The 21,896-nt window shown below is 42.0% G+C and overlaps 1 protein-coding gene across 5 annotated transcripts in view; it reads left to right on the top strand.

Annotated features, from left to right (window-relative positions):
* The window catches only part of LOC115159857 (F-BAR domain only protein 2), an 88,057-nt gene extending 66,992 nt beyond the window's left edge, over window positions 1–21,065 (top strand). For 4 of the 5 annotated variants that reach the window (XM_029709921.1, XM_029709923.1, XM_029709925.1 and 1 more), the window contains 8 exons: window positions 9,839–9,925; window positions 10,584–10,643; window positions 11,256–11,367; window positions 17,606–17,761; window positions 18,703–18,835; window positions 19,692–19,891; window positions 20,102–20,331; window positions 20,621–21,065. In XM_029709921.1, coding sequence (XP_029565781.1) covers window positions 9,839–9,925; window positions 10,584–10,643; window positions 11,256–11,367; window positions 17,606–17,761; window positions 18,703–18,835; window positions 19,692–19,891; window positions 20,102–20,331; window positions 20,621–20,643 — 1,001 coding nt within the window. In that variant the 3' untranslated portion in view covers window positions 20,644–21,065. The remainder of the gene's footprint in view (window positions 1–9,838; window positions 9,926–10,583; window positions 10,644–11,255; window positions 11,368–17,605; window positions 17,762–18,702; window positions 18,836–19,691; window positions 19,892–20,101; window positions 20,332–20,620) is intronic. The other variant, XM_029709926.1, reaches the window with a different exon arrangement.
* The last annotated feature ends 831 nt before the right edge of the window (window positions 21,066–21,896 follow it).

Raw genomic sequence — 21,896 nt, 5'->3', positions numbered from 1 at the left:
TCCTTCCTCTTTTATATAGTCCCTTTCCTCTCCTCCTTCCTCTTTTATATAGTCCCTTTCCTCTCCTCCTTCCTCTTTTATATAGTCCCTTTCCTCTCCTCCTTCCTCTTTTATATAGTCCCTTTCCTCTTTTATATAGTCCCTTTCCTCTCCTCCATCCTCTTTTATATAGTCCCTTTCCTCTCCTCCATCCTCTTTTATATAGTCCCTTTCCTCTTTTATATAGTCCCTTTCCTCTCCTCCTTCCTCTTTTATATAGTCCCTTTCCTCTCCTCTTTCCTCTTTTATATAGTCCCTTTCCTCTCCTCCTTCCTCTTTTATATAGTCCCTTTCCTCTTTTATATAGTCCCTTTCCTCTCCCCCTTCCTCTTTTTTATATAGTCCCTTTCCTCTCCTCTTTCCTCTTTTATATATTCCCTCTCCTCCTTCCTCTTTTATATAGTCCCTTTCCTCTCCTCCTTCCTCTTTTATATAGTCCCTTTCCTCTCCTCCTTCCTGTTTTATATAGTCCCTTTCCTCTCCCCCTTCCTCTTTTTTATATAGTCCCTTTCCTCTCCTCTTTCCTCTTTTATATATTCCCTCTCCTCCTTCCTCTTTTATATAGTCCCTTTCCTCTCCTCCTTCCTCTTTTATATAGTCCCTTTCCTCTCCTCCTTCCTGTTTTATATAGTCCCTTTCCTCTCCTCTTTCCTCTTTTATATATTCCCTTTCCTCTTTCCTCTTTTATATAGTCCCTTTCCTCTCCTCTTTCCTCTTTTATATAGTCCCTTTCCTCTTTTATATAGTCCCTTTCCTCTCCTCCTTCCTCTTTTATATAGTCCCTTTCCTCTCCTCTTTCCTCTTTTATATAGTCCCTTTCCTCTTTTATATAGTCCCTTTCCTCTCCCCCTTCCTCTTTTTTATATAGTCCCTTTCCTCTCCTCCTTCCTGTTTTATATAGTCCCTTTCCTCTCCTCTTTCCTCTTTTATATATTCCCTTTCCTCCTTCCTCTTTTATATAGTCCCTTTCCTCTCCTCCTTCCTCTTTTATAGTCCCTTTCCTCTCCTCCATCCTCTTTTATATAGTCCCTTTCCTCTCCTCTTTCCTCTTTTATATATTCCCTCTCCTCCTTCCTCTTTTATATAGTCCCTTTCCTCTCCTCCTTCCTCTTTTATATAGTCCCTTTCCTCTCCTCCTTCCTGTTTTATATAGTCCCTTTCCTCTCCTCTTTCCTCTTTTATATATTCCCTTTCCTCCTTCCTCTTTTATATAGTCCCTTTCCTCTCCTCCTTCCTCTTTTATATAGTCCCTTTCCTCTCCTCCATCCTCTTTTATATAGTCCCTTTCCTCTTTTATATAGTCCCTTTCCTCTCCTCCATCCTCTTTTATATAGTCCCTTTCCTCTTTCCTCTTTTATATAGTCCCTTTCCTTTCCTCTCCTCTTTCCTCTTTTATATAGTCCCTTTCCTCTCCTCCTTCCTCTTTTATATAGTCCCTTTCCTCTCCCCTTTTCTCTTTTATATAGTCCCTTTCCTCTCCTCCTTCCTCTTTTATATAGTCCCTTTCCTCTCCTCCTTCCTCTTTTATATAGTCCCTTTCCTCTCCTCTTTCCTCTTTTATATAGTCCCTTTCCTCTCCTCCATCCTCTTTTATATAGTCCCTTTCCTCTTTTATATAGTCCCTTTCCTCTCCTCCATTCTCTTTTATATAGTCCCTTTCCTCTTTCCTCTTTTATATAGTCCCTTTCCTCTCCTCTTTCCTCTTTTATATAGTCCCTTTCCTCTCCTCCTTCCTCTTTTATATAGTCCCTTTCCTCTTTTATATAGTCCCTTTCCTCTCCTCCTTCCTCTTTTATATAGTCCCTTTCCTCTCCTCTTTCCTCTTTTATATAGTCCCTTTCCTCTCCTCCATCCTCTTTTATATAGTCCCTTTCCTCTCCTCTTTCCTCTTTTATATAGTCCCTTTCCTCTCCTCCATCCTCTTTTATATAGTCCCTTTCCTCTTTTATATAGTCCCTTTCCTCTCCTCCATTCTCTTTTATATAGTCCCTTTCCTCTTTCCTCTTTTATATAGTCCCTTTCCTCTCCTCTTTCCTCTTTTATATAGTCCCTTTCCTCTCCTCCTTCCTCTTTTATATAGTCCCTTTCCTCTTTTATATAGTCCCTTTCCTCTCCTCCTTCCTCTTTTATATAGTCCCTTTCCTCTCCTCTTTCCTCTTTTATATAGTCCCTTTCCTCTCCCCCTTCCTCTTTTTTATATAGTCCCTTTCCTCTCCTCCTTCCTGTTTTATATAGTCCCTTTCCTCTCCTCTTTCCTCTTTTATATATTCCCTTTCCTCCTTCCTCTTTTATATAGTCCCTTTCCTCTCCTCCTTCCTCTTTTATATAGTCCCTTTCCTCTCCTCCATCCTCTTTTATATAGTCCCTTTCCTCTCCTCTTTCCTCTTTTATATATTCCCTCTCCTCCTTCCTCTTTTATATAGTCCCTTTCCTCTCCTCCTTCCTCTTTTATATAGTCCCTTTCCTCTCCTCCTTCCTGTTTTATATAGTTCCTCTCCTCTTTCCTCTTTTATATAGTCCCTTTCCTCTCCTCCTTCCTCTTTTATATAGTCCCTTTCCTCTCCTCCTTAATCTTTTATATAGTCCCTTTCCTCTCCTCTTTCCTCTTTTATATAGTCCCTTTCCTCTCCTCCTTCCTCTTTTATATAGTCCCTTTCCTCTCCTCCATCCTCTTTTATATAGTCCCTTTCCTCTCCTCCATCCTCTTTTATATAGGCCCTTTCCTCTCCTCCTTCCTCTTTTATATAGTCCCTTTCCTCTTTCCTCTTTTATATAGTCCCTTTCCTCTCCTCTTTCCTCTTTTATATAGTCCCTTTCCTCTCCTCCTTCCTCTTTTATATAGTCCCTTTCCTCTCCTCTTTCCTCTTTTATATAGTCCCTTTCCTCTCCTCTTTCCTCTTTTATATAGTCCCTTTCCTCTCCTCCTTCCTCTTTTATATAGTCCCTTTCCTCTCCTCTTTCCTCTTTTATATAGTCCCTTTCCTCTCCTCCTTCCTCTTTTATATAGTCCCTTTCCTCTCCTCTTTCCTCTTTTATATAGTCCCTTTCCTCTTTCCTCTTTTATATAGTCCCTTTCCTGTCCTCCATCCTCTTTTATATAGTCCCTTTCCTCTCCTCCATCCTCTTTTATATAGTCTCTTTCCTCTTTTATATAGTCCCTTTCCTCTCCTCCTTCCTCTTTTATATAGTCCCTTTCCTCTCCTCCTTCCTCTTTTATATAGTCCCTTTCCTCTCCTCTTTCCTCTTTTATATAGTCCCTTTCCTCTCCTCCTTCCTCTTTTATATAGTCCCTTTCCTCTCCTCCTTCCTCTTTTATATAGTCCCTTTCCTCTTTCCTCTTTTATATAGTCCCTTTCCTCTCCTCCTTCCTCTTTTATATAGTCCCTTTCCTCTCCTCCTTCCTCTTTTATATAGTCCCTTTCCTCTCCTCTTTCCTCTTTTATATAGTCCCTTTCCTCTCCTCTTTCCTCTTTTATATAGTCCCTTCCTCTTTTATATAGTCCCTTTCCTCTCCTCCATCCTCTTTTATATAGTCCCTTTCCTCTCCTCCTTCCTCTTTTATATAGTCCCTTTCCTCTCCTCCTTCCTCTTTTATATAGTCCCTTTCCTCTCCTCCTTCCTCTTTTATATAGTCCCTTTACTCTCCTCCTTCCTCTTTTATATAGTCCATTTCCTCTCCTCCTTCCTCTTTTATATAGTCCCTTTCCTCTCCTCCATCCTCTTTTATATAGTCCCTTTCCTCTCCTCTTTCCTCTTTTATATAGTCCCTTTCCTCTCCTCCATCCTCTTTTATATAGTCCCTTTCCTCTTTTATATAGTCCCTTTCCTCTCCTCCATCCTCTTTTATATAGTCCCTTTCCTCTTTTATATAGTCCCTTTCCTCTCCTCCTTCCTCTTTTATATAGTCCCTTTCCTCTCCTCTTTCCTCTTTTATATAGTCCCTTTCCTCTCCTCCTTCCTCTTTTATATAGTCCCTTTCCTCTTTTATATAGTCCCTTTCCTCTCCCCCTTCCTCTTTTTTATATAGTCCCTTTCCTCTCCTCCTTCCTGTTTTATATAGTCCCTTTCCTCTCCTCTTTCCTCTTTTATATATTCCCTTTCCTCCTTCCTCTTTTATATAGTCCCTTTCCTCTCCTCCTTCCTCTTTTATATAGTCCCTTTCCTCTCCTCCATCCTCTTTTATATAGTCCCTTTCCTCTCCTCTTTCCTCTTTTATATATTCCCTCTCCTCCTTCCTCTTTTATATAGTCCCTTTCCTCTCCTCCTTCCTCTTTTATATAGTCCCTTTCCTCTCCTCCTTCCTGTTTATATAGTCCCTTTCCTCTCCTCTTTCCTCTTTTATATATTCCCTTTCCTCCTTCCTCTTTTATATAGTCCCTTTCCTCTCCTCCTTCCTCTTTTATATAGTCCCTTTCCTCTCCTCCATCCTCTTTTATATAGTCCCTTTCCTCTTTTATATAGTCCCTTTCCTCTCCTCCATCCTCTTTTATATAGTCCCTTTCCTCTTTCCTCTTTTATATAGTCCCTTTCCTCTCCTCTTTCCTCTTTTATATAGTCCCTTTCCTCTTTTATATAGTCCCTTTCCTCTCCTCCTTCCTCTTTTATATAGTCCCTTTCCTCTCCTCTTTCCTCTTTTATATAGTCCCTTTCCTCTCCTCCTTCCTCTTTTATATAGTCCCTTTCCTCTTTTATATAGTCCCTTTCCTCTCCCCCTTCCTCTTTTTTATATAGTCCCTTTCCTCTCCTCCTTCCTGTTTTATATAGTCCCTTTCCTCTCCTCTTTCCTCTTTATATATTCCCTTTCCTCCTTCCTCTTTTATATAGTCCCTTTCCTCTCCTCCTTCCTCTTTTATATAGTCCCTTTCCTCTCCTCCATCCTCTTTTATATAGTCCCTTTCCTCTCCTCTTTCCTCTTTTATATATTCCCTCTCCTCCTTCCTCTTTTATATAGTCCCTTTCCTCTCCTCCTTCCTCTTTTATATAGTCCCTTTCCTCTCCTCCTTCCTGTTTTATATAGTCCCTTTCCTCTCCTCTTTCCTCTTTTATATATTCCCTTTCCTCCTTCCTCTTTATATAGTCCCTTTCCTCTCCTCCTTCCTCTTTTATATAGTCCCTTTCCTCTCCTCCATCCTCTTTTATATAGTCCCTTTCCTCTTTTATATAGTCCCTTTCCTCTCCTCCATCCTCTTTTATATAGTCCCTTTCCTCTTTCCTCTTTTATATAGTCCCTTTCCTCTCCTCTTTCCTCTTTTATATAGTCCCTTTCCTCTCCTCCTTCCTCTTTTATATAGTCCCTTTCCTCTCCTCCTTCCTCTTTTATATAGTCCCTTTCCTCTCCTCCTTCCTCTTTTATATAGTCCCTTTCCTCTCCCCTTTTCTCTTTTATATAGTCCCTTTCCTCTCCTCTTTCCTCTTTTATATATTCCCTTTCCTCCTTCCTCTTTTATATAGTCCCTTTCCTCTCCTCCTTCCTCTTTTATATAGTCCCTTTCCTCTCCTCCATCCTCTTTTATATAGTCCCTTTCCTCTTTTATATAGTCCCTTTCCTCTCCTCCATCCTCTTTTATATAGTCCCTTTCCTCTTTCCTCTTTTATATAGTCCCTTTCCTCTCCTCTTTCCTCTTTTATATAGTCCCTTTCCTCTTTTATATAGTCCCTTTCCTCTCCTCCTTCCTCTTTTATATAGTCCCTTTCCTCTCCTCTTTCCTCTTTTATATAGTCCCTTTCCTCTCCTCCTTCCTCTTTTATATAGTCCCTTTCCTCTTTTATATAGTCCCCTTTCCTCTCCTCCTTCCTCTTTTATATAGTCCCTTTCCTCTCCTCTTTCCTCTTTTATATAGTCCCTTTCCTCTCCTCCTTCCTCTTTTATATAGTCCCTTTCCTCTCCTCCATCCTCTTTATATAGTCCCTTTCCTCTCCTCTTTCCTCTTTTATATATTCCCTCTCCTCCTTCCTCTTTTATATAGTCCCTTTCCTCTCCTCCTTCCTCTTTTATATAGTCCCTTTCCTCTCCTCCTTCCTGTTTTATATAGTCCCTTTCCTCTCCTCTTTCCTCTTTTATATATTCCCTTTCCTCCTTCCTCTTTTATATAGTCCCTTTCCTCTCCTCCTTCCTCTTTTATATAGTCCCTTTCCTCTCCTCCATCCTCTTTATATAGTCCCTTTCCTCTTTTATATAGTCCCTTTCCTCTCCTCCATCCTCTTTTATATAGTCCCTTTCCTCTTTCCTCTTTTATATAGTCCCTTTCCTCTCCTCTTTCCTCTTTTATATAGTCCCTTTCCTCTCCTCCTTCCTCTTTTATATAGTCCCTTTCCTCTCCTCTTTCCTCTTTTATATAGTCCCTTTCCTCTCCTCCTTCCTCTTTTATATAGTCCCTTTCCTCTCCTCCTTCCTCTTTTATATAGTCCCTTTCCTCTTTTATATAGTCCCTTTCCTCTCCTCCATCCTCTTTTATATAGTCCCTTTCCTCTTTTATATAGTCCCTTTCCTCTCCTCCATTCTCTTTTATATAGTCCCTTTCCTCTTTTATATAGTCCCTTTCCTCTCCTCCTTCCTCTTTTATATAGTCCCTTTCCTCTCCTCCTTCCTCTTTTTTATATAGTCCCTTTCCTCTCCTCCTTCCTGTTTTATATAGTCCCTTTCCTCTCCTCTTTCCTCTTTATATATTCCCTTTCCTCCTTCCTCTTTTATATAGTCCCTTTCCTCTTTTATATAGTCCCTTTCCTCTCCTCCATCCTCTTTTATATAGTCCCTTTCCTCTTTTATATAGTCCCCTTTCCTCTCCTCCATCCTCTTTTATATAGTCCCTTTCCTCTTTCCTCTTTTATATAGTCCCTTTCCTCTTTCCTCTTTTATATAGTCCCTTTCCTCTTTCCTCTTTTATATAGTCCCTTTCCTCTTTCCTCTTTTATATAGTCCCTTTCCTCTCCTCCTTCCTCTTTTATATAGTCCCTTTCCTCTCCTCCTTCCTCTTTTATATAGTCCCTTTCCTCTCCTCCACCCTCTTTTATATAGTCCCTTTCCTCTTTTATATAGTCCCTTTCCTCTCCTCTTTCCTCTCCTCTTTCCTCTTTTATATAGTCCCTTTCCTCTCCTCCTTCCTCTTTTATATAGTCCCTTTCCTCTCCTCCTTCCTCTCCTCTTTCCTCTTTTATATAGTCCCTTTCCTCTCCTCCTTCCTCTTTTTTATATAGTCCCTTTCCTCTCCTCCTTCCTGTTTTATATAGTCCCTTTCCTCTCCTCTTTCCTCTTTTATATATTCCCTTTCCTCCTACCTCTTTTATATAGTCCCTTTCCTCTCCTCCATCCTCTTTTATATAGTCCCTTTCCTCTCCTCTTTCCTCTTTTATATATTCCCTCTCCTCCTTCCTCTTTTATATAGTCCCTTTCCTCTCCTCCTTCCTCTTTTATATAGTCCCTTTCCTCTTTTATATAGTCCCTTTCCTCTTTTATATAGTCCCCTTTCCTCTCCTCCATCCTCTTTTATATAGTCCCTTTCCTCTTTCCTCTTTTATATAGTCCCTTTCCTGTCCTCTTTCCTCTTTTATATAGTCCCTTTCCTCTCCTCTTTCCTCTTTTATATAGTCCCTTTCCTCTCCTCCTTCCTCTTTTATATAGTCCCTTTCCTCTCCTCTTTCCTCTTTTATATAGTCCCTTTCCTCTTTCCTCTTTTATATAGTCCCTTTCCTCTCCCCTTTCCTCTTTTATATAGTCCCTTTCCTCTCCTCCTTCCTCTTTTATATAGTCCCTTTCCTCTCCTCCTTCCTCTTTTATATAGTCCCTTTCCTCTCCTCTTTCCTCTTTTATATAGTCCCTTTCCTCTCCTCTTTCCTCTTTTATATAGTCCCTTTCCTCTCCTCCATCCTCTTTTATATAGTCCCTTTCCTCTCCTCCATCCTCTTTTATATAGTCCCTTTCCTCTCCTCTTTCCTCTTATATATTCCCTCTCCTCCTTCCTCTTTTATATAGTCCCTTTCCTCTCCTCATTCCTCTTTTATATAGTCCCTTTCCTCTCCTCCTTCCTGTTTTATATAGTCCCGTTCCTCTCCTCTTTCCTCTTTTATATATTCCCTTTCCTCCTTCCTCTTTTATATAGTCCCTTTCCTCTCCTCCTTCCTCTTTTATATAGTCCCTTTCCCTCTCCTCCATCCTCTTTTATATAGTCCCTTTCCTCTTTTATATAGTCCCTTTCCTCTCCTCCATCCTCTTTTATATAGTCCCTTTCCTCTTTTATATAGTCCCTTTCCTCTTTCCTCTTTTATATAGTCCCTTTCCTCTTTCCTCTTTTATATAGTCCCTTTCCTCTTTCCTCTTTTATATAGTCCCTTTCCTCTCCTCTTTCCTCTTTTATATAGTCCCTTTCCTCTCCTCTTCCTCTTTTATATAGTCCCTTTCCTCTCCTCCTTCCTCTTTTATATAGTCCCTTTCCTCTCCTCCTTCCTCTTTTATATAGTCCCTTTCCTCTCCTCCTTCCTCTTTTATATAGTCCCTTTCCTCTCCCCTTTCCTCTTTTATATAGTCCCTTTCCTCTCCTCCTTCCTCTTTTATATAGTCCCTTTCCTCTCCTCCTTCCTCTTTTATATAGTCCCTTTCCTCTCCTCTTTCCTCTTTTATATAGTCCCTTTCCTCTCCTCCATCCTCTTTTATATAGTCCCTTTCCTCTTTTATATAGTCCCTTTCCTCTCCTCCATCCTCTTTATATAGTCCCTTTCCTCTTTTATATAGTCCCTTTCCTCTCCTCCTTCCTCTTTTATATAGTCCCTTTCCTCTCCTCCTTCCTGTTTTATATAGTCCCTTTCCTCTCCTCCTTCCTCTTTTATATAGTCCCTTTCCTCTCCTCCTTCCTGTTTTATATAGTCCCTTTCCTCTCCTCTTTCCTCTTTTATATATTCCCTTTCCTCCTTCCTCTTTTATATAGTCCCTTTCCTCTCCTCCTTCCTCTTTTATATAGTCCCTTTCCTCTCCTCCATCCTCTTTTATATAGTCCCTTTCCTCTCCTCTTTCCTCTTTTATATATTCCCTTTCCTCCTTCCTCTTTTATATAGTCCCTTTCCTCTCCTCCTTCCTGTTTTATATAGTCCCTTCCTCTCCTCTTTCCTCTTTTATATATTCCCTTTCCTCCTTCCTCTTTTATATAGTCCCTTTCCTCTCCTCCTTCCTCTTTTATATAGTCCCTTTCCTCTCCTCCTTCCTCTTTTATATAGTCCCTTTCCTCTCCTCTTTCCTCTTTTATATAGTCCCTTTCCTCTTTCCTCTTTTATATAGTCCCTTTCCTCTCCTCCTTCCTCTTTTATATAGTCCCTTTCCTCTTTCCTCTTTTATATAGTCCCTTTCCTCTCCTCCTTCCTCTTTTATATAGTCCCTTTCCTCTCCTCTTTCCTCTTTTATATAGTCCCTTTCCTCTCCTCTTTCCTCTTTTATATAGTCCCTTTCCTCTCCTCCTTCCTCTTTTATATAGTCACTTTCCTCTTTCCTCTTTTGTATAGTCACTTTCCTCTTTCCTCTTTTATATAGTCCCTTTCCTCTCCTCCATCCTCTTTTATATAGTCACTTTCCTCTTTCCTCTTTTATATAGTCCCTCTCCTCTCCTCTTTCCTCTTTTATATAGTCCCTCTCCTCTCCTCTTTCCTCTTTTATATAGTCCCTTTCCTCTCCTCCTTCCTCTTTTATATAGTCCCTCTCCCCCTCTCGTATTTTCTGCTTGTTTCCTTTCCTCCACTCTCACCTGACCTAAACCCACTTCTTGTCTTTAAACCTTATTGGGCTTCTCTCCTTCCCTCACTCCTCTCCTCCTCACAGGGCCTGAGCGTAACTTTCGTCCCTCCCTCTCCTCTCCGGAACCAGAGTTCCTCCTTTCTCCCTGTCCTCTGTTTCTCCTCAGCCAAAGTGAGTCCCCTCTCTTCCTCCTTCTCCCTCTACTGCAGTGGTTCCCAACCAGGGTTACTAGGACCCCTGGGGGTACTTGGTCTATCCACAGGGGTACTTGAGAAGACTAATTAGACCATAGGCCTACTGTTAAAATGCACAAAGGGGTACTTCAGGGGAACTCCGGGTAGAGCAAAATTCAGTTTGTGGTACAGTAACCGAGAAAAGGGTTTTATTGTCACATACACTGGATAGGTGCAGTGAAATGTGCTGTTTTGCAGGGTCATCTATAGTAGTACAGCGCCCCTGGAGCAAATGAAGGTTTAGTGCCTTGCTCAATGGCACATCAACAGGTTTTTCACCTTGACAGCTTGGGGATTTGAACCAGCAACCTTTCGGTTACTGGCCCAATGCTCTAACCGCTAGGCTACCTGCCACCCAGTGGGAACCACTGCTCTACTGTTCTGTCTCTCTGTGAAGCCTACTACACAGTGTGTCTTTAGGGTTTCTCACCATTCTAATCTCACTCAAACGCTCACATTCACACACAGGTGTTTTGGTTGAGAGCCCATTACCTTGTACCATCTCACCTGCCCAGTACCATCAACCTCACCTCATCTCACCACTTTCTGTGGCTTTTTGGTTTCTTTCCTATTTTTCTTTTGTTGGGCCTTTAAAGAGGATGATGGTTTCATCGGGAAGCTGCCCACCTTTGAGAAGTTCTGTGAAACGCCTTCAGGTAGGGCGTGTGGTCAGTCAGCCCGGACATGCCCCTATTTGTGACACACTAACAACGGCCACTCGGATTTGATGTGTGCTCGCCAATGTCTGCCTGCTCATGAAAAAGATATCTTCTTAGTGTCTCTGTCAGCATAATCAACATAATAACGAGTTCAGCATGTTTGTGTTCTGTTGAATAACAAGTCTGGAGGTAGGAAGTTCATTCCAGTATTTAACTTTCTGACTCAAAGATCCCTAACAGTTATTCATTCAAATGATGAATGGTAACCTGACTTAATAATACCTCCTCTTTTATTCAAACAAAATGTCATTCCTGGACAGGTAGGATTATTTTTGCATGTAATGGCTTGGATTTTTTTAAATGGAATTGTTCCTCATTTTTCTCCGTAATGACTGACCTTATTTGGTAACTTAACTGTGTTCTTGCATGAATAAGTGTGATGCTTTTGATATTGAATTGTATACTTCAGTAATAATAACTGTACACTCATTCCATCTTGTTTGGTCTTACTCTCTCTTCCTCTCAACCTGTCCCGCTCCCTCTTTACCTCCCTCTCCCTCTACCTCACTCCATTTCTCCACCCCCACCTTCATTCCCTCCCTCTGTCAGGGACGTCTCGCGGTCCCAGCCCAGTGACCCTGGCGTCCCAGGATGCCTTGCCCATTGCTGTGGCCTTCACAGAGTCTGTTAATGCCTACTTCAAAGGAGCTGATCCCGCTAAGTGAGTCTCACATGACCACCTACAGCTCAGAGAGCTGGCCCCAGCCTGGGTCTGACACACACTGCATGCAAGCCAACACACACCTCACACGTACAGTACCAGTCAAAATTTGGGATACACCGACTTATTCAAGGGTTTTTCTTTATTTTGACTATTTTCTACATAATAGAATAATAGGGAAGACATCAAAACTATGAAATAACACATATGGAATCATGTAGTAGACAAAAAAAGTGTTAAATTAATCAAAATATATTTTAGATTCTTCGAAGTAGCCACCCTTTGCCTTGATGACAGCTTTGCACACTCTTGGCATTCTCTCAACCAGCTTCACCTGGAATGCTTTTCCAACAGTCTTGAAGGAGTTCCCACATATGCTGAGATCATGTTGGCTGCTTTTCCTTCACTCTTCGGTCCAACTCATCCCAAACCATCTCAATCGGGTTGAGGTCGGTGATTGTGGAGGCCAGGTCATCTGATGGAGCACTCCATCACTCTCCTTCTTGGTCAAATAGCCTGTACACAGCCTGGAGGTGTGTGTTGTGTCATCGTCCTGTTGAAAAACAAATGATAAATCCACTAAGCTCAAACCAGATGGGAGGGCGTATCGCTGCAGAATGCTTTGGTAGCCATGTGGATTAAGTGTGCCTTGAATTGTAAATAAATCACTGACAGTGTAACCAGCAAAGCACCATCACACCTCCTCCTCCATGCTTTACGGTGGGAACCACACATGCAGAGATCATCTGTTCACTTACTCTGTGTCTCACAAAGACACTGCGGTTGGAACCAAAAATCTGAAATTTGGATTCATCAGACCAAAGGACAGATTTCCAGCGGTCTAATGTCCATTGCTCGTGTTTCTTGGCGCAAGCAAGTATCTTCATCATATTGGTGTCTTTTAGTAGTGGTTTCTGTGCAGCAATTCCACCATGAAGGCCTGATTCACGCAGTCTCCTCTGAACAGTTGATGATGAGATGTGTCTGTTACTTGAACTCTGTGTAGAATTTATTTGGGCTGCAATCTGAGGCTGGTAACTCTAATGAACTTATCCTCTGCAGCAGAGGTAACGCTGGGTCTTCCTTTCCTGTGGCGGTCCTCATGAGGCTGGTAACTGTAATGAACTAATCCTCTGCAGCAGAGGTATCTCTGGGTCTTCATTACCTGTGGCGGTCCTCATGACAGCCAGTTTCATCATAGCGCTTGATGGTTGTTGTGACTGCATTGACTGACCTTCATGTCTTAAAGTAATGATGGACTGTCATTTCAATTTTGTTATTTGAGCTGTTCTTGCCATAATATGGACTTGGTCTTTTACCAAATAGGGCTATCTTCTGTATACCACCCCTACCTTGTCACAACACAACTGATTGTCTCAAACACATTAAGAAGGAAATATATTCCACAAATTAACTTTTAACAAGGGACACCCGTTAATTGGTTGAGAGAATGCCAAGAGGGTTCAAAGCTGTCATCAAGGCAAAGGGTGGATTTCTTTGTTAGTTACTACATGATTCCATATGTGTTATTTCATAGTTTTGATGTCTTCACTATTATTCTACAATGTTGAAAATAGTCAAAATAAAGAAAAACCCTTGAATGAGTAGCTGTGTCCAAACTTTTGACTGGGACTGTAGAGACACACACACACACACACACACACACACACACACCATGAACAACCATTGGGGCATACACTGATGTATAAAACATTAGAAACACCTTCCTAATATTGAGTTGCACCCCCTTTTGCCCTCAGAACAGCCTCAATTTGTCGGGGCATGGACTCTACACCTGTCAAGCATTCCACAGGGATGCTGGCTCATGTGACTCCAATGCTTCCCACAGTTGTGTCAAGTTGGCTGGATGTCCTTTGGGTGGTGGACCATTCTTGATATATACGGGGAACTGTTGAGTGTGAACAACCCAGCAGCGTTGCAGTTCTTGACACACTCAAACCGGTGCACCTGGCACCCACTACCATACCCCGTTCAAAAGCACTTTATTTTGTCTTGCCCATTCACCCTCTGAATGGCACACATACACAATCCATGTTTCAATGGATTAAAAGGCTTAAAAATCCTTCTTTAGGCCGCCTAAGTGGCACAGCGATCAAAGGCACTGCATCGCAGTGCTAGAGGTGTCATTACAGACCTGGGTTCGATCCCGGGCTCTATCACAACCGGCCGTGGTCGGGAGTTCCATAGGGTGGTGCACAATTTGCCCAGCATCGTCTGGGTTAAGGGAGGGTTTGTCCGGGGGGGCTTTACTTGGCTCATCGCGCTCCAGCGACTCCTTGTGGCGGGCCGGGCGCCTACAGGCTGACCTCGGACATCAGTTGAACTGTGTTTCCTCTGACACATTGGTGCGGCTGGCTTCCGGGTTAAGTGGGCGCGGTTTGGCGGGTCATGTTTCGAAGGACGCATGACTCAACCTTCGCCTCCCGAGCCTATTGGGGAGTTGCAGCGATGAGACAAGATCTAAATTGGGGAGAATAAAGGAAAAACATTATAGAAGTATGAATCTGTCTTAACCTCCCTGGGCAAGGTGGGACGAAAGTGGAATCGCGTGGCGCGAAATACAAATACCTCAAATGCTATAACTTCAATTTCTCAAACATATGACTATTTTACACCATTTTAAAGACAAGACTCTCGTTAATCTAACCACATTGTCCGATTTCAAAAAGGCTTTACTGCGAAAGCAAAACATTAGATTATGTCAGGAGAGTACCCTGCCAAAAATAATCACACAGCCATTTTCAAAGCAAGCATATATGTCACAAAAACCAAAACCACAGCTAAATGCAGCACTAACCTTTGATGATCTTCATCAGATGACACTCCTAGGACATTATGTTATACAATACATCCATGTTTTGTTCAATCAAGTTCATATTTATACCAAAAACCAGCTTTTTACATTAGCATGTAATGTTCAGAACTAGCATACCCACCACAAACTTCCGGTGAATTTACTAAATTACTCACGATTAACGTTCACAAAATACATAACAATTATTTTAAGAATTATAGATACAGTACTCCTTTATGCAATCGCGGTGTCAGATTTTAAAATAGCTTTTCGGCGAAAGCACATTTTGCAATATTCTGAGTACATAGCCAGGCCATCATGGCTAGCTAATTTGACACCCACCAAGTTTGGCCCTCACCAAACTCAGATTTACTATAAGAAAAATTGGGTTACCTTTGCTGTTCTATGTCAGAATGCACTCCCAGGACTTCTACTTCAACAACAAATGTGGTTTTGGTTCCAAATAATCCATAGTTATATTCAAATACCTCCGTTTTGTTCGTGCGTTCAGGTCAGTATCCGAAGGGTGAAATGCGAGCGCATTTCGTGACAAAAAAATTCAAAATATTCCATTACCGTACTTAGAAGCATGTCAAACGCTGTTTAAAATCAATTTTTATGCTATTTTTCTCATAAAATAGCGATAATATTCCAACCGGGCGACATTGTATTCATTCAAAGACTGAAAGAAAAAAATGGAGAATTCACATGAAAGCGCATCTCCAGTGTCACTGTTCTCAGCCTGACCACTCACAAAATCTCCTGCTGTTTTTCGGCCAGAGACTGGAGAGACGTCATTCCACTTTCTGGCGCCTTCTGAGAGCCAATGGAAGCCTTAGAAAATGTCACGTTACAGCAGAGATGCTGTATTTTTGATAGAGATGCCACAGAAGGAGAACAAATTGTCAGACAGGGCATGGAATCTTCTCAGGTTTTGGTCTGCCATATGAGTTCTGTTATACACACAGACACCATTCAAACAGTTTTAGAAACTTTAGAGTGTTGTCTATCCAAATCTACTAATTATATGCATATTCTCATTTCTGGGCAAGAGTAGTAACCAGTTTAAATCGTGGTACGTTTTTTTTATCCGGCCGTGCAAATACTGCCCCCTAGCCCCAACAGGTTAAACCTGTCTCCTCTCCTTCATCTACACTGATTGAAGAGGATTTAACAAGTGACATCAATAGGGCATCATAGTTTTCACCTGGATTCACGTATTCAACTCGTCTATACACATAATATGTTTCACAAATAATTACACAGGCTAAACTTTGCTCCATATTTCACACTTATCTTACACAAGCATGACGAGCCAGTGGGCCTCTTTCTCTCCCTCTCTCTCTCTCTCTGTGTGTCAGGGTTTCCAATAGGAAAATGTGGTGCCGGACATTTAACCGGCAGCATTTTAATTTACAGGACATTTAAGAAATGTACCGGACCCATGTGCATTGGGTGAGTAACCTGATTAGGACGTCCACCCATAGTGCTCAGAATGACAGAAATCACATTTAGTTTATGGTATTTCATTTTAACACAACATGCAACTCAAGGATGGAACGGTGTGTGTCCTTAACGATTTCCAAAGCGCAATTTGAAGATGTAAGAATAACTGTCCACATATGCTTTTCCTCGGCCAACAAGATGAGTAGCGAACAGCAAAATCACTGGCCTATGTCAATCTACTATCCCCCGTAATAAAAAAGTTGACTTATTCTATTGGTCATCTTGTCATTCTGTGCGAGAAAGAAAGGAACAGCCTCTTCCAAACAGACTCGAGGGCAGTTGTGGGACGATAGATCCCAAAATCATACAGCCAGTAGGCCTAGGCTACATCCCAAAATTGTTAAAGTAATGAGGATCATGCAACAGATCAGAACCTTTAGCTTAAAATGTTGATAATATTCTTTCTTTACATTATAAATGCAGCAATGTGCACAGTGCAGTAGGCTATACGCAAATGTTTGTTCAGAAACACACCGCACATGTGAGCGGTTTCATGAGATGTAAATATCAGTGAGAAATTTAGAAAGAGGGAGAGATCTAAAGACTAGCACGGGTTACTAATATGACTAGGATTGTGCCTTTGGCTACTGGCCAATGAAATAAATTTGATTTGAAAACCAATAAAACGTGAGAGAAATAGGCTACTGGTTTCAATGGCATATGAAATAATTGCCTGCGCGTTTGGTTGGATTTTGGCTAGGCTACTTTGAAGCAAGGTAAGAAATTCCACGTAATATGTAGTAAAACTTTCAAGTTTCAAGTAATTTAAGCATATGTTTTCAAAATGCATACTGCCTCCAGCTCATTGCAAAGTGGTGTGTGACGTGCTGAAGCCTGCCTAGTTGCCTAGGCACTTGAATGGGAAGTACAGGTTAAATGACCAGAAATAAAAATATCAGCTATTTTTAATCGTGGCCATTGTTTTTAACACACAATTTCATTTAGAATTGCTGCTCAATTATTGGGCTTATAAAAGCATGTTTCACTGCAGCAGCATCAAACAGCTGTTTGATGAGCTGTAGCAGCAGCTCTCGTGCTACATCGTGTTACATACTGCTACATCGTGCTACATCGTGCTACATACTGCTACATCGTGCTACATACTGCTACATCGTGCTACATCGACTGGTATTTCAATCAATGAATAGGCTGAAATGCCCCTTTTTTCTTTTCTCCCTGACAATTGGCTGGCGCCAGTTTTATTTATTTAATTTTCATTTTTTGGGGACAAAATCCATCTATTAGCAGCTAATGGAAACCCTGGTGTGTTTGTGCGCACGTGCGTGCACGTGTGTGTCTACTTGTGTGGAATGTTTAAGATTTTGGTAGGCCGACACCATTCTTTCAGAGTGGATAACCCACACGGGGCAGATTATAGTCTGGGGCAGAGAAAACATACACCCTTTTATTGGTTAACTGCTGTTAAATTGCTGCTGTGCAGAAGGCTTATTTTTGCAGGGATTAGCGAATGGAACATTTCATAAGCATTGCAGCGGACACACAGGGCAGGGATAAGGCTTGCACATGGACCACGCTGCAGCAGACTGGGATGGGGTTAGACCAGTTGGTCTTGTTTAGATTTGGACTAAGGTAGCCTTGGACTGGGTCTAATTTAGACTTGGGGCTCTATTTAATTGATGTAAAGGTAATTTCCGATTGAGCCGATATGGATTTAATAGAGCTCTTGGACTGAGTTGAACTGGGTCTAATTTAGACTTGGACTGAGTTCTGTCCGGATTTAGATCACTGGACTAACTAAAACTGAGACTGTGTGAACTGCTTCAGGCTATAGAACTCTGTGGTAGACTGGACTAGTGGACAGAGGCTTAAAAACCCTTTGTGTGCTGCTGTGCCCCTTAGCGGCATAGTGAATATCACCTTTAACCCTTAATGTGCTGTCACTCCTTTACTCTCTAGGTGCATAGTGAAGATCACAGGTGACATGACCCTGTCCTTCCCCATGGGTATCATCAAGGTGTTCACCACTAACCCCTCCCCTGCCATGCTCACCTTCAAACTGAAGAACACCTCCAAGCTGGAGCAGATCCTCCCCAACCAGACACTTCTGTTCAGGTGAGTGGAGAAACTCAAACGTTCAGATCATGTTTTATTCACAGTTGAATGGTTAAACATTCAGACAATGTTTGAAATAATCTGATGGATCTGTAGTTACCATACAGGTGTGTATTACCACAGAGAAACATTCAGCTAATGATTAGTACTTATTCTATATCAGTAAAGACCACATTCCAATATAACTGTGTGTGCGTGCAGACGTGCGTGCGTGCGTAAAGAACCAAAGGAAGTCTGTAACTGTTTGAAAACCAAACTGGAGCATGTCAGTCTATCAGGGAGCCAGCCAGTAGGGAGAGGGGTGTTGATGGGATGAGGGGGACAGGACAGAGGATGAGGGGATAGAGGGGTATGTGGGGGGGAAATTGGATTTCATCAGTCATAAAGCTTTCATTCTCCTGACAGGGAACTATTTTCCACCATTCCTCCTCAGACATTAGTTTCATAACAAGCCATGTCTACAAGAGTGTTGCATCAACTTTCAACAAGCTATCACCTCATTCCGCACACGCTATCACCTCATTCCGCACACGCTATCACCTCATTCCGCACACGCTATCACCTCATTCCACACACGCTATCACCTCATTCCGCACACGCTATCACCTCATTCCGCACACGCTATCACCTCATTCCGCACACGCTATCACCTCTCAGTTAAAGCTTGTTGTTGTGTTTTCTCTGGTATAGCCAGCATGTATCAAGCCATATCCATCTTTAATTTCTTCCCTCTCTTTTCTTTCTCTCCTTCTTGCTCTGCTTTCCCTGGGTAACCCTGAGACCACATAGCTGGACTAATTGAATCAAATGGAATTCAGATTTAATAGCTGGGTGGCAATAAAAGGGTCATTCTTTCCAAGCTATTGGAGCTCTGTACACACACAGAGCCACTGAGCAGAGCAATGAATAATTGAGTCATGGTTTTCCTGCGTGTGATCCAGTGATCCCTCACAAAGTGATGCTCATACCAAGGATTTTTGGTTCAACATGCAAGCTCTCACATCATACCTCAGGAAAGCCTCAGAGCAGAACCCTGCAGCATCCTACTACAACGTTGACATCCTCAAATACCAGGTTGGTCCCAGACTAAACGAAATCATCTTCAGTATACTGTACACCTCTATACTATACACTCACACTTGTAGTAATAATGCAAAAGTCTAAAAGTAAAATGTTTTTGACTCCAAATATGACACACTTATTACCATCACTTTTGAATTTGTAAATGTATTTATTTAACGGTTTGTGAATGTATGAATTGTTTTTGGTATATCTTCACGTTGGTATGAATGATTTGGGAGACAGGGGCAGGAATGTGTAATAGGGTTTTTTATTTCTTACCCAAATCACTGCGTACCGTGTAAAGGCACGGGGACGAAGACCAAATAAACACCATACAAAACACAGGGTAGAAACCCAAACAAAAGATCGAGGAGTACCTCAAATAAATAACACAAGCGCACAATGATTAACACACGGGACGAGACCCGTAATCATCTGCACAATGATTAACACACGGGACGAGACCCGTAACCATCTGCACAATGATTAACACACGGGACGAGACCCGTAATCACCTGCACAATGATTAACACACGGGACGAGACCCGTAATCATCTGCACAATGATTAACACACGGGACGAGACCCGTAACCATCTGCACAATGATTAACACACGGGACGAGACCCGTAATCATCTGCACAATCCACAATGGCACGAAAGCCAAAACACACAGCACAGGTACTCACCCGTACCAACGGACATTGTAACAATAATCAACAGCACAATGGTGAATCAAGGACACACTATACAATTACTAATCACTGGGAATAGGGGCCAGGTGTGCCTAATGAAAGTTCCGGAGGGATCCATGACACATGATATTTGCCCTTTACCCTCTGACCTCATGCTGTGTCCCTGTGTATGCAGGTGTCCTCTAAAGGAATCGCATCGACCCCTCTGAACCTGGCAGTGTACTGGAAGTGTGACCCCGCCACCACTGACCTGAGGCTGGACTACCACTACAACCCAGAGTCCATGCTCTGTCCTGGCCCTCTCTCCAACGTACAGGTCCTAGTGCCTGTAGATGGAGGGGTCACCAACATGCAGTCCCTGCCGAATGCTATCTGGTGAGAGAAACGACCAGAGAATATGTGGACATCATTACTTTTTAGTTATTGACGCTTTGAATGATTGATTGACTCATATTGACTGATTGATATGAATTTTTCCATGACAAAAGTAGTAATAGTGTATCGATGGTTTTCATGTCTCTGCGATAGAGTGGTAGTACAACTACGTGTGTAAGCTACAAGTCTTCTTTCGTCTCTTCCCACCAGGAACTCAGAGCTGAATAAGTCTCTCTGGAAGCTGAGTGATATCTCTGAGAAGTCTGATAATGAAGGCTCGGGGTCTCTGAGGGCTAAGTTTGAGCTCTCCGACGGCCCGTCCACCCCAACCACCCTGGCTGTGCAGTTTATGAGCGAGGGGAGCACGCTGTCTGGGGTGGACATGGAGCTGTTGGGGACCGGGTACAGACTGTCCCTCAACAAGAAGAGGTTTGCCACAGGTACGTATAGGACCAGAACTTAGATGCAAAATCTGACAACTGATGAAGGCTTGTGCAGCTGAAACGTAAGGTGCAGGAATGAAGCAGAGCAGTATAAACTGTGAATGGGGTTTATTTTTCCCTACTCGCCACATGATCTGTTGTTACTTAGGTAGACGTGATGAGCTACAGGTAATATCATGTTGTGACTTGAGGTGAAGAGACTTTTCCCTTTTGGTTAGTCAAATGTGAATGATGTGGTCTATATTGTTGTCTAACCTGAGTGGTCCATGTTTGTTCCTTCTCCTAGGTCGTTACATGGCAGACTGTTGAGTAGGCACGCCGTCCTGGACCCCCAAGCACAACGACTTTATTGAACATGTATTTTCAATATTTTAGTCCTTTTTGTCCTATTTATTAAAGGGGAGGGGGAGAGGGGAGAGGTGCAGCAAATACAACTGTTTTTTTGTGACGCATCCAAACACTTTGCATTATGTCCCAATGTACCTTGTCTGTCTCGAGAAGAGAGCTTCTCAGTACAGTAAAGCAGCGCTGAGTATTGAACACTGTTTAAAAACTAATAATAAATGAAATAAAAAATGAAGTTGGGCTGTCAGGAAATGTAAATGTATAGATATTGAGAAGTGTAATGCTTTCTGATCAATTCAGACTTTTATAAAGTCAGAACCATAGAGTTTCGTTATGTAACAATGTATGGATTATATATACATACATATTATACACACAAAAAAAAATGTTAATGAAACAAATCTGCACTAACAATCTAGAAATATATTTGTTCTCTCCTTTGTAAATTGTGTATGTATTCCACTGAAGCTCTTGTAGTAACAAAGATTCTGGGTAAAACGGTGAGAAAAGAGAAGAAAGAGGAGAGGAAATGCCACACTATCCTCCCTCATCCCCTCTCCTTCTCTTCTCCATTGCAAGTACGATCACCGAGTATTTTACTTTGTGAGACTTAAGTCATGTTTTTTGCTGATTTACCTTTATTTCCTGGGTTCTTTTTATTCTCATGTGCAATGAAGAAATTAAGGTATTAGCTGTATTTTTTTAAACTAAACAGATTCTCTCAAATGTTATCATGGCACAACATTAATCGGTTGTCCTGTCGCTTCTGACAACTGGTAATAACACAAGGTCAGCTCTCTCTGACACAGGTCAGCTCTCTCTGACACAGGTCAGCTCTCTCTGACACAGGTCAGCTCTCTCTGACACAGGTCAGCTCAGCTCTCTCTGACACAGGTCAGCTCTCTCTGACACAGGTCAGCTCTCTTCTCTGACACAGGTCAGCTCTCTTCTCTGACACAGGTCAGCTCTCTTCTCTGACACAGGTCAGCTCTCTTCTCTGACACCAGGTCAGCTCTCTTCTCTGACACCAGGTCAGCTCTCTTCTCTGACACCAGGTCAGCTCTCTTCTCTGACACCAGGTCAGCTCTCTTCTCTGACACCAGGTCAGCTCTCTTCTCTGACACCAGGTCAGCTCTCTTCTCTGACACCAGGTCAGCTCTCTTCTCTGACACCAGGTCAGCTCTCTTCTCTGACACCAGGTCAGCTCTCTTCTCTGA

Source organism: Salmo trutta, chromosome 23 (genome assembly GCF_901001165.1).
Source record: "Salmo trutta chromosome 23, fSalTru1.1, whole genome shotgun sequence".
NCBI classification, from domain to species: domain Eukaryota; kingdom Metazoa; phylum Chordata; class Actinopteri; order Salmoniformes; family Salmonidae; genus Salmo; species Salmo trutta.
The sequence above is the reverse complement of the archived record's forward strand: the minus strand, read 5'-3'. Positions and strand labels throughout refer to the sequence as shown.